The sequence below is a fragment of the Tinamus guttatus genome, unplaced genomic scaffold (assembly GCF_059628265.1).
Source record: "Tinamus guttatus ecotype Peru unplaced genomic scaffold, ASM5962826v1 Tinamus_guttatus_pri_ptg000530l, whole genome shotgun sequence".
NCBI lineage: Eukaryota > Metazoa > Chordata > Aves > Tinamiformes > Tinamidae > Tinamus > Tinamus guttatus.
This window is the reverse complement of record NW_028289064.1, coordinates 4,900,895-4,913,236: the sequence shown is the minus strand read 5'-3', so window position 1 is coordinate 4,913,236 and position 12,342 is coordinate 4,900,895. Positions and strand designations below refer to the sequence as shown.

The 12,342-nt window shown below is 40.3% G+C and overlaps 1 protein-coding gene across 1 annotated transcript in view; it reads right to left on the bottom strand.

Moving 5' to 3' along the window:
• Positions 1 to 2,074: 2,074 nt before the first annotated feature.
• Positions 2,075 to 12,342, bottom strand: part of PRTFDC1 (phosphoribosyl transferase domain containing 1) — a 42,631-nt gene continuing 32,363 nt past the window's right edge. The window contains exons 5-9 of the mRNA XM_088534002.1: positions 6,497 to 6,514; positions 5,046 to 5,128; positions 4,666 to 4,712; positions 3,023 to 3,099; positions 2,075 to 2,387 (exon numbers count right to left, since the gene is read on the bottom strand). Of these exons, the coding sequence (XP_088390128.1) occupies positions 2,340 to 2,387; positions 3,023 to 3,099; positions 4,666 to 4,712; positions 5,046 to 5,128; positions 6,497 to 6,514 (273 nt within the window). The 3' untranslated portion in view covers positions 2,075 to 2,339. The remainder of the gene's footprint in view (positions 2,388 to 3,022; positions 3,100 to 4,665; positions 4,713 to 5,045; positions 5,129 to 6,496; positions 6,515 to 12,342) is intronic.

Here is a 12,342-nt window from a genome sequence, read left to right as displayed (position 1 = left end):
GAAACTAATGCCAATATTAATCCAAGAAATATATGCCAAATTATCCGTTCAGTTATTTTCGTGATGTTTGGGAAGCATATTATTAAGGAAAGTAACTGAAAGTTAATTTTTCAGATGGAGGTGCATTGGGCAGAAAAATGAATAGCGTGCGATGTCAGATGAGATGCTGGGACATGCTCAACTATATCAAGGAATGAAAATCAAGTAGGACATCAGAAGCAAAAATTCCCTTTAATCCACAGTAATTGTAAATGGAAATTCACTAGTAAAATCTGTATAGAGCTTTATCACAATGTTAAAAACATGGTCGTAGTAGGGAAGAATACGAAAAAATACTCCAATTTTACTAGAATGCATGTCTCACACACTTTATTCTATCTTTTCTATAAGTTTATTATTTTCTATTAAGTACCCATATTTTGAATTTTCAAATGAAACAACTTCCATATGAATACTTGCAGCCTTCTTAATTATGTCCCTCTAAACAACTTTGTATTTTCACACCAGTTCACGTTTTTCATTCTTATTTATTGCTGAAGGCTGCTCACAGTAGCAAGGCCAGTGGGACTGGGTCCTTTGAGGAAAAAAGGATAAAAGGAAGTTGCCTCATGGGTCTCCCAGACTAAGGCTGAGTTTCAGCATGTCCACTTGGTGCCTATACCACTAAATCCATAAAACAGGAGCCGGAAGAAAAAACTTTAAGACTCCCATAAAAGAAAATGAGATAAAACTCTTTCCAGCAGCTTCTTTCAGGAGCGGTATGGGTTTACTTTATTTTCTCCAAAACAGAAAAAGGATATTCTAAGAAAGAAAGCATTTTCAGCAGAAATCTTTAAAAGTCTAGGCTAAAAGAATACAGAAAGGACTACAACATTTGTCTAGGAATTACAATAATTCCGTTCATGCTATTAACGTAACGGAATTTATCCAAATAAAAATAGCTTATGAGCCACAGGATACATACATAAGGTATGTTTAGATTACCAGTTGGATGCATATTTTTAAAGACCTTTTACAGGATGTACAAAATATGATGAAGCAGGAAAATAATTACAAACAACTGTGCAATGTAATAAGTGTTCTCACTGATTCTTTATTAGTTTAAACAAAACTGAAGCCTAAGAACAACATGCCTCTCAATTCAGAACAAAGCTGTTGATGTTATAGCTACGTACTTTGCATTTGCTTCCCTCTGGAAGTTGTTGAGATCAGTTGCACACAGAACAGAACTAGAATTTTCAAAATTAATACCCCTGGTAAAGTAACGAACTTATTCAAAAAGAATGGATAAGGAAAGGAAGGAATCTCTAGAGTCTACAATATTCGTGTGTTAACTTGTTTTCTATGATTTGCTATGCACATTTAAGCTTTTTTTTTATACTAGTATTCTCCAACACTGACAGATCTGTTCTCCTAAATGAGATAAATGCTTGCAAAAAAACTCATCTCCGACATCTGAAGAAAATCAAATTATAATTGAATAACTGTCTGACTATCACTAAACTTTTTTGCTTAGCTGCTTTAATTAAGGAAATATGCACAGGAGAACATTATGTTAATTTTTCAACTGTTTGTGTCCTATAGAAATAAAAGGAGCCTGCCTGCCATTGTTTTGCTCCTGATTAAAATTCAGTACATTAGCACAGCTGAGCAGATGTGTGCCTACATGCCATACCAGGAGCACATCTCCGAGGGGCACGTCAAGAGGGGCTTGTAAAGCTTCATTTTGGATCCGCAGTCTCTGTCAGTGCACTCAGTTAAAACTTCCGTTTGGAACAGGCAAGAACAGCCTACCAGAAATGTACTACTCTACAACCTACCACTTCAGTAGAAACTTTCTAATTGAACAATTAAATCAAAATAGTGTCTTCAGTTTAGTAGCAGCAAATTTGACCAAGTCTAAAGTGACAATGAAGCTACAATTTTGTAAAATAAGGCCAAACTGAAGACACAGAATGGCACTTTTGCACTTATGCAACCCAACAAAGTATATTAATTGTAATAGTTACTGACTTAGAGTAGTGGACTGAATGAAGGAAAGATGCATTCACAGTGACACTTGAGGCACTAACTATGATTAGTTGCAAGGCATATTATAGTATGGTTTTTGTAGTTTAAAAAAGTAATACCTTTAAAAACCCTCCACTTCACATTTTAGATGGGAACATTCACTTCTGTATATACACTAGTCAGTAAGCTAGAGTCCTTATTCCCCTTCCTTTACTGCGCGGAAGGAAACGCAGGTCAGCTGAACTGCTCTTCTAAGAGATGCTAGAGGGAGTGTAGTCAAAATTCTTGTTCAGTGAATTTACCAGTCTTCAGGTGAGGACACTACGGCGTTAGACTCTGTATTTTGCTTTGCCATGATCATTGATAACACATATGTGCTGAAAAAAAATATAACAGTGATTGTAACAGCATAATTGATTGCATTATTAATTAGCAATGAATTGTTCAGAAATGCATTTGTTTGACCAACCCAATGATCTTGAATTATCCCTTTTCTCTCCAGAGACCTGGAATTGGGTTCTGATTTTACTGTCTAGCTATAGAGAGTTTTTCCACTTGTAATTCCCAGCTTTGAACTCCACCCCTGGGAGTATCACAGGAAGCCTTGGCAAGGGTGGCACCTTTTCTCCATCATTGTCTTCAAGAAAAGAGACAGATGACAGAGCAGGGAAGTGCCAGGGCTGTCTGAGCGGTAGCCAGGTTGCACTTTCCCCTGCTGTCCCTGCCCGCAGTGTCGCCCGAGGTGGTGGGACTGCCAAGCCCCAGGTTTGCGAACCATGGAAGGGTGACAGAGGTGACAATCTCTGCTCTTAGCAGGGAGAGAGTGGAAGCCATGAGGAGGAATCCTGCGCAATGCTGAACAGTGACTCCTTGGGTTGTTGAGGCTTTCCAGGGAGGCGGGTGCTCACTGAAAGGATCACAACCATGACCTAAGACTCCAGTGGGGAGGGAAACTACAGGCCCTTTAAGACACCTCAGGAAAGCAAAGCAAGGATTTTGTGAAAACACTTACATTTAGATCTCTGAAGTGCTCGTTGTAGTCTAAGGCATAACCTACCACAAATAAATCGGGAATTTCAAATCCATAATCTGTATTGAGACAAACAATAAACAGCATCAGTCCAAACTAGGTGGCTCTTACGCAGCCCTTCACTTCCTACGCTGATTCTCTGACCAGAAAGCTGCAGGTACACACAGGCAGTTTGCGTTACGCTCCTTGTGCCCGCCCAGCCGGGGCCAGCAGAGCTCGGGGCCGCGTCCTGCGCGCTCGTGCTGGGCAGTGCCGGGCGCCAGCGCGTGAGGCAGAGGCGCCGGCCGCCGCGCGCCGCACAGCGGCTCCGAGCCCTGCGCCCTGCCTGCCGCGGGCACCGCCGCCGCACAGGCCTCGCGCCATGCGGAAAGGCCGGAGCGGGGCAAAAAGGCTCTGCCTGCCCACTCCCTTGGCATACGTGTGTGATACCAGCTGCCCAGGATCACACTACTGATGAAATGAAACAAAATTTAATGAAGAACTAACTTACAGAACTACACAGGGTCTTATACGTTACCTCCTGAGGGCTGCAAAAACTGTTCCACACGTTTTACTACCAAAATGTCTCAGATGCTGAGCAACTAAGGCCGTAATCTTATGCAGACTCATGCACGTACTTGCTATAAAGTGACTGGATGTGCCGTAGTTGAGTCCTACAAGTGGCACAAGCCTAAGCACAAATCTTCTGAGTGTGAAGCCCGGTGCTGCGTCAGTACCATATGAAAAGAAATAGACCATTTCCAAATTGTTCACTATCTAGCTAGACAAAAACACAACCTCACCAGCACAACAATAGGCTGGCATAAAAAATAAAGATCTTCAAGGGAGAGTTATATTCATTTGTTAAAAATCTGTGGGTAAGAGGCATGTTGGAATTGCAAATTCAGCTAAGTGAGGAACAGACACAGCACTTTTGGTGATTTACAGGAGGGGCCTCCAATGTTCTAAACAATTCATCTCAGGTCAGTAGAAAAGAAAGTGGAAAACACCTGTTTCATTTATAAATTATTACATAAACATATTAAACTTTCATTTATACAGTAATTTTATTGCATTTAATATGTTTAACATTAATGAACTTAGTAAAATATATACTTTAATTTATTGGATTAAATTCCAAATAGTTAAAAAAATGTTGCACATGAAAATGGTAGATGTCATGTGCTTTCCGGATCAGGGGAAGAAGAGGGGTATTTATTTATAATATCATTACTTAGCCATAGCACTTCTCATTTTTTTTCTATAAAAATGTAAACCTTGAGAACAACTAGGTCAGAATTAAAAAGAATTTAAAAAAATGTTTAAATGGAATCCTGCAGCTCCTTCAAAGAGAAGTCAAGAAGAAGGGAAGAAAAAGACTCCGTTTTCCCCAGGAAGACAAAACATTCACCTGTAATGGATAAAATCTAACTTTTCCCTAACTTTCTTATAAAGTTGGCATTTACAGAAAACATCAGGCTATAATGAGGCCAGGATTTCCAAACCACCATTACACAGCTCAGCCCATTGCATCCTATAAGCCCACTGACTCCTGAAATTTCACATTTCTAGTAGTTACTAAAGTTACTAGAAAAGTAGAGAATGGTAACTGTGATATAAAGAAGATTTTTCACAACACCACTTACAATCTGGTCTGTACCCATCAGGTCGAGATGTTCTTTTCACAAGCAAACTGTAATTAAAAAGAACAAAAGAACTAAATCTAGATATTTATCTGAATAATATGCATAAAAAACTATTCCCTTGGTCAAAAAAAAACTTGAATCACATTTCTCTTTCTGCTTTTCCTTGCAACAATGTGTTGATGGCAGGGAAGAGGTGGGTTAGTTCCCCTTCAGATGCCACTGGTGCCAGTCTCGTCATGGCAGGAGGGTCATTGCCACCTCAGGACAACGCAAGGGCATTTCTGCTCCACTCCTCTCTTCTGCCTGTCCAGACAGGGCAACTTTCTCTATTTGGTCCCGTCAGCTATTTTATTAGTAAGTTTTGTGGTTGTTTTACTCACCTTGCTACTTTAATCATTTTGGGCTTGTATTTTTCAATGTTATTAAGCAGAACCTTCATGGTTCTTCCAGTTCCAACAATATCCTTACAAAACAAAGAAAAAACAGTAAGCAAAACACAAAGCAAAGCCTAAAGGACTTCCACATTCTTATTTTGTGGAAATGATATTGCTTCGCCCAGGGTATTGTGAGCCACATCCTAGAAAGGTTAAGACGGAGCTTGCATTCCTTGAAGCAAGCACTTTCTACTCAGAAAATAAACAGCTAAGGCCCTGTCCAGTTCCTCTTGAAAAGAGTTACATTTGTAGCATGCAAGTACGCAGATGTCAAGACTACAATATGCCAACATTTGTGCATCTCAAGTCAAATCTGTTCTATTTGTTACTTAGTCCAGCAAAAAAAGAGTATTCTCTAGACCTGCTGCACTGAACCTGATCTAAATGAGATAAATAAATATATGCCTACCCAACTGAGCATCACATGGAAATCAGCTGTTGCTCATGAACTTTATAGATGTGCAATTTACATTAGCAAAACTTTACCTCTATTCCTCAGCTATCAAATAGCTTTAACAAATTTTGCTGCAGACTTTTTTTTTTATTCCTGTCACAGCAATTAGTGTTAACAAACATGGAGCTCCTAGCAGTTATTACACTAACTACCCATCTCTGCGGCTGCTGATTTTCTCCCTCTGCTATGGAAAGACATTCCATTATCTGTACATTTTCCTCATTACTCTGTCCCTCTTGCTGCTCCTGACTTACACACAGGTTGGGGCCTCAAATGCTCAGCGGATCCTGACACACCTTCTAAAGGTCTCTAAAGGTCTTCTAAACATCTCAGTTGCTTTTCTACCATTTTTAAAGAGAATCGCCTGCATTAATTAATCTTGCAGTGCCACTGAGATGACACTTTTTTTAATTTGGCTTCTCTACAGCCGAATGCTGTTGATTTTCACCAGCAGCTTGTCTGCGGTGTTGCTGCCCGGGGGTACGGAGGGATGCAGAGCTGAGGAGCCGTGGTCAGTCTTGTAAGATGACGTTCTCCTCTTGCGTGTAAACAGCACAGAAGCTGTAAAGGGCTGTGCTGCTCTTTCAAAGTCATGCAACTAGGAGGTTTAGGGCATTGCTGCGGTTAATTCACTGCCCTCCAAGGAACAGAGCAGCTTGCAGAAGAGCAGTTCATGAAGCCATAAAAAGAACAAATCAGGTGATGCAGTAATGAGAGTTTGAGTACAAATTAGAGCCACACCAGCGAGGTTTGATTCACAGTGCAATTTCAGAGACTGAGAGGGCATTAAGTAAATCAACTCTTTACCCATTTCACTGCTTTCCAGCTCAGGAAGTTCAAACTCAATTGTAAATCAGCCTGTTTTAGAAACCGAAGACACAAACACGACTCTGCTATGTGACTTTACTATCCAAGTATGGTATGATGGAAGTGGTCTACTTACCTCCACAATTAGAACATTCTGAAAAAAAAACAAACAAAAAGAAATATGATTATACAATACTCACAAATTAAAAGAAACAACATTTTAGAAAGGAAAATGAAGATAAATATATCTATGTTCATATGTGCAACAGGCTAATATACAAGGAACTTTTGTTTGATTTGTGTGCCCTGAAAAAGAGCCAGGCAGAAATGCAACCCCTGCATTCAGGCACTCTGACTTAGTTCATCTCTCTAGATCTGTTGGGCAAGAATGGATATGGCTACAGATGATCCAAGAGCATTTGGAAGAAATCCAAATAGCATGAACTGCACTTTACTGCAGTGTGACCAGAAGTGTCTCAGTGGTTTATTCACATACTATTCCCCATGCTAATACAAGAATTCAGCAATAATATTTTTATTCTGAAATATGTTCCATTTTTTCCCTAGAACCCTCAGAGAGTAAAGGATTATGGGCCACTTGTACCACTTTTACAACTGATCCTTGGACTGCAAAGCACCCTTTTCTCTTCAAATAATGCTGCTGGAACCAGTAGTATTCCTTGAAAACAAAGGCAGTGGCCAAGGTAAGAGCAGTGACATCTAGCCTCTGATGTTTTTGCTGAAATGGTTCATCACTGTCCCAGGCAGCACCATATCTCAGATGACATCTACTCTTCTATTAAAAACAATAATAATAAGTACCGTTCTTATCAGAAGCAATAAGAATCTACTTATTAGTGGGCATTATCATATGCACATGCAAAAGGATTGTGCTCCCTATTATGGTTATGCATGAAGACCTACTTTTTGAGATGCAACATATAACAGCAAAGGGAAAGTTTTCTCACATGTATATTCCTCTAGATAGATACATAAAAATATGTATCTTATGTGCATGTTCACATTTTAAGCGTGTCCTGAAAATTTTGAGGCTAGTTTGACTTCCATGTAGTATTCATAAGACTAGCTCACACTCCGCTTCCTTTCTACCAAGCCCGTTGGCTTTGCTGCCCACCGGATGTGGAGCTTGTCTAACTTTCTTGTCAATCACAGAATCCCAAGGTTGAGATTTCTGGGAAGGACTCAAACAGCACAGAGAAAGAGGGTATGAGGTGAGAGTGAACATGAACAAAAAACCTTTGAGAATGTCATTAACTGTTGGGTTTTTTCTTCAATCTTCAAATAGAAATAATATGCGTTATCTATATGTATATTCATGCTGAAGTTCCTCCTATCGACCCCAGTGCTTGGCGAGGAGACATGCCACGCTTTGTGCAAACAACACGTTACCACACGCTGTATTATTCCTCGATGCTCTGAAATGGCAAAACACTTGATAAAGGTGTGGAGGGAGCTCCCAGTAGTCATTCAGCAGATGTCAGCAGTTGAGATATTCCTCAAAAAAGCCACTAAGTTAGACTGAGCCCTGATGGAATGTGCGTTAATCTTGGAGGGTGTCTCCTTTTTGCTACTTTCATAACAGGTTTCACGAGTGGTTTTCCAGCTTGGCATGCCTGACTTTCAACTGCTCAGCTGCTGACACAAACAACTTTGGGATCTAAGAGACCTCATCCTGCGGAGGTAAAGAGTCAAAGCCCTCTTAGCAACAAAAGTCTGAAGAGATCCTGCATCTAGAAACGTCTTCCTTTAAAAAAGAATGGAAATATATTAATTCTCTAGTTAAGATGAAAGACCAAAACCATGTTTAGGAGAAGCCTACAGCATGTTTATAGGGACACACTATTTTAAAGGACACCAGGCAGAGGAGCCAGCCAAAAGGGCTGGGACCTCATGTCACTTCCTAGATGGAATCATAACCAGGAAAAGGCACTTTCTAAGATGAGGGCAGGCTACCTGGTCTCAGTGGATCACCAGATGCAATCAGTGGACACCTGAAGATTATGCACAGGAGTAATGGTTCAACAATCCTCCTGAAAAACTTGCCCAGCATATATATACATATATATACATACACATATGTGGGGATATGCACATGTATATATGTGTGTGTGTTCAGGTAGATATTTATACATGTATATATGAGTGAATGTATATATATTTATATATGCACACACATTCTCTACATATATTTAAAATGTTATATATGTGTGCGTGTATGCAAGTGTATATAAAAAATACAGAGCAATCCACAGATGTGCGGAGAGCTACAGGTGGCAGTGGAAAAAAATCACTAGAACTAAGGAAGAAGATGAATACTTTTAATTTCTAGCAAATAATCCGGGATGACAGGGCCTGGACAGGACAACCCAACAGCATGAACGTGACATTCTTACCCACTCTGCCGGCTTAATGCAACTCTTGCTGTTCTCCATACTGTTGACAAGAAGTTTCCTCACAAAGCAAAAGCAGATGTCTTCTAGCGAAAAGACCTATCCAGCAGCTATAGCGTGAGACAAGACACACCAAAACTGACACCACAGGTGGCTGCAGAACCCCACATCAGCAAGCTGTGCCGGGGTGTAGCGAGGGCCAGTTGCTCTGCAGGGGAGCCAGGAGCTGAGAGCAGTAACACATCTGGCAGGGTAGGGAGCTCTCCAGTCAGGGCCCAGCCTCATAACACCCAAGTGAGGAGAGCAGGGCAGACCCAGAGATGGCAGCCAGGTTCAGCCAAGAGTCAGATGATCAGTCAGCTTTGCGGTGGGGAAGGTCTGAGGTCAAGCCAGGAGGTCAGTCCTCAGGCCAGGGTCAGGGTCGGGTCAAGGGACCATAACCAGTGTTAGACATAGCCCAGTGATCACCAGGAAGGTCCACAGTGATAAGACCTGGTCTTGAGACTGACTGAGAATGAGGATTACAGCCGGCTGAGAGAGAGACAACTTAGTAATTAACTTGTGAGTAAAAAATGTAGACATTAATAAAAAATGGGTCTGACAAGAAACCTTGAATGGTCATGAAGACTGTTCTCCTGGCCCAAAGCATTAACTTAAACTAGCCCCGGCTGATATCTGATTTACCTGTTCTTGAACCTGATGAGGACGTCAGAACCTCCTCAGGCAATATGTTTCAGTGCCTCATTATCTAGGAGCAAGAATATGGTTAGAAAGCTTCAGTTGATATTTGACCTGAGCTTGTTTTGCAGAGGATATAGAAAAGAAACTTATTTTCTTCTTTTTAGCTTCTTTGGTATTTTAAGACAGATATATATCCTCAACTTTCTCATTTTCAGGTTAAACCACTGCTATTCATTCAAGAATTCCTCACAACTTACATTTCTATTTCTATTTCTTTCTTTTTCTTCTCTGGAATATGTTCAGTTGGTCAGAAACCCTCTACAGTTGTGGCTGTGGTTCTCTCAGATTGAGAAGCTTTTTCATATATTGAGAAGAACAGAAGAATCTGTATGATGAATCTGTATCCTCCTCTTCATATATTCCAATACCATGCCTATTTTGTAAAGGTACACTGTTGACTCATGTTGAGTCTGTGATCCACCTGTCATTTCCAGTCCAGAACCATTGCTTAGTCAGTCCTTCCTCACTTTGCGTTTATGCAAAAGATCACTTCTACATAAACACAGAAGTTTGTATTAATCTTTACTGTCATTACATGCCAAATTCATTCAAAGCATTACGTGCCTTGGGCCAAATTCTTAAAAGAATTCTTAAAAACATAATCCTACCTTGTAGTATTGTTTCAGGTGGTAACATTAGCATTAAATGCTATTTCCATCTTTTAAATCATGAATGAAGTATTTCATAGTCCCTGAAGACTATCCTTTAATGAATCCTTCCAGTCTGGCAGCAAAGCATAATTAACTTTCTTGAAAAGAGCTTTCCAACTAGTTATACATCCATCTAATAAAATTTAAACTAAGCTACGTTTCCTTATTACAAATGACTTGAAGGGAAGAAGGTGAGTGTGCATCCAGACATGACTGGATCGACGATCTGTCTGATCATAAGAGTGATAGGATAAGATCTTGTATTGATTAGTTAACTTGAGAAGGAAGGACAGTGGTGGATGCTGACATTCTGTCATTCTTACCACTTCCTTCTCAGATTCTGGGAGTCAAAGAGATGTAAATGGGAGTTGTTGCACTGGTTATTTCGGTCCTTTGATAGTGCCTTTAATCAGCTCCTTGTCTAGCTCAGGAAGCACAGACACTCTATTTTGTATAATGCACATTCTCATTATTTCCAAAACATAAGTAAAGTTTCCCTGTGCTTTGGAGAGTGTAAGAACTTTATACTGGAAAGCCCCTCTAAAGCATTTAGGTAAGAAAACATTTTATATTTATATATATATATATATATATGTATACATATATACATATACATATACATAGATAGATAGATAGATAGATAGATAGATAGATAGATAGATAGATAGATAAGCAGGCAGCCTAATACTTGAGAATGACACATTAATCCCTCTTTGACTAGCCAGGGACTAAAGACAGCTTTTGATGTGACTGAAGGCATCCCAGATGGTTTGCCATTTTGCCCTCGCCGGTACTAAACTACCTGATGTGTTTGGAAACTTCCTGTATTGCTACCACTACAAGAAGAGAGCCTGTTGAAGCAGACTGCTGGTAAAGCAAGTAGATAGAGTAGCAGAGAAATACACTGGGGAAAAATGGTTTCAGTACACAGTATCCAAGACAGCTGGCTGAAATGCTTATCATTGAGCAGATGCTTAGAAGATTATGAATACAACAGGTTGATATGTTTTCAGTATTGTCAGCATCACCCTAAATGTACAGCTGGCTGCATCTAGCACACGCTGGGAAAGGGCACTGAGATGGGCTAGGTCTTAGCTGGCTTCACCATAAAACCCGCCTGTGAGCTGATGGGCAGGAGACTGGTGAAACTGCTTAGCTTTTGGTGACGCCGAGTGAGTGAGACCTCGACAAGAGATATGCCAAGGACACTGAGCACATCTTTTTTCCAAGGATATGTGCTTGTGTGCTTGGGGGGCTTCTACCATATAGAGCAAGCCTGGTTTGTTCCTTCAGATACAGCTGTGGCAAGGAAACCAGAGAAGAAGAACAGTAATGTAGGCTTCTAGCACGTGTTCAATATCCTCCATTTTGGCAGCCTGGAGAACAGGAAGTAGGAATTTTTACTGACATGTTGACTTGACTAAAGATGGCGTAATTTCTGAAGTCCAAAAATCAAGCAATGATGCTGATGTATCTTCTGCTGAGACACAGAGCGGACAGCCAACTTTTTAAAACATTTCCTGGGAGAGATTTCTTCTTGTCCGAATAAAAATGGATAAACGGAATAAAAGCAGTGGCTTTTTGCTCAAATAGACTGAGACACACTTTTATACAGAGTGGTTGCAAGAATAAGCCAAAGACTTCATTGCTGGTAGATCAGAGGAAGGTTTGGGAGCTGATGGATAGGGATGACTGGGATTTATCCTGTGTTTAAGCTGGTCCCAGGTAGCCGACAGGAAGGAGGCTGGTGCACTCTGTGCTCCAGCCTTGCTTCTTGAATGCGGGAGGGGAAAGGGCTGGGGTGAAGCTTTAAATTCTCCTGTTTTGAGTGACCAGGGGGCACATTCTACATATGGACACTGTGCATATAGGATATTTGCACTGTAAAACAGATCTACACAAAAATAATATTTACCCTCATATTTTAGAAGTACAAGAAATGCTTTATAATCCCATGCTTTGGGACATCTGGAAAAAGCAGGAGGTTTTTGACAATATTAGTACCACGTAAAAAAAAAGTCATTTCTAAATCTTGCATACCCTGTGTCATATGTTCAAAGGCATATACACACAAATGAATTATAGAAGATCATTGTTCCTTTCCTGGATGCACTTTTCACTTCTGTAGTAAGCATGAATAGCTCTGTAAATTTAAAAACCTTTAGTAATGGACCGAAACC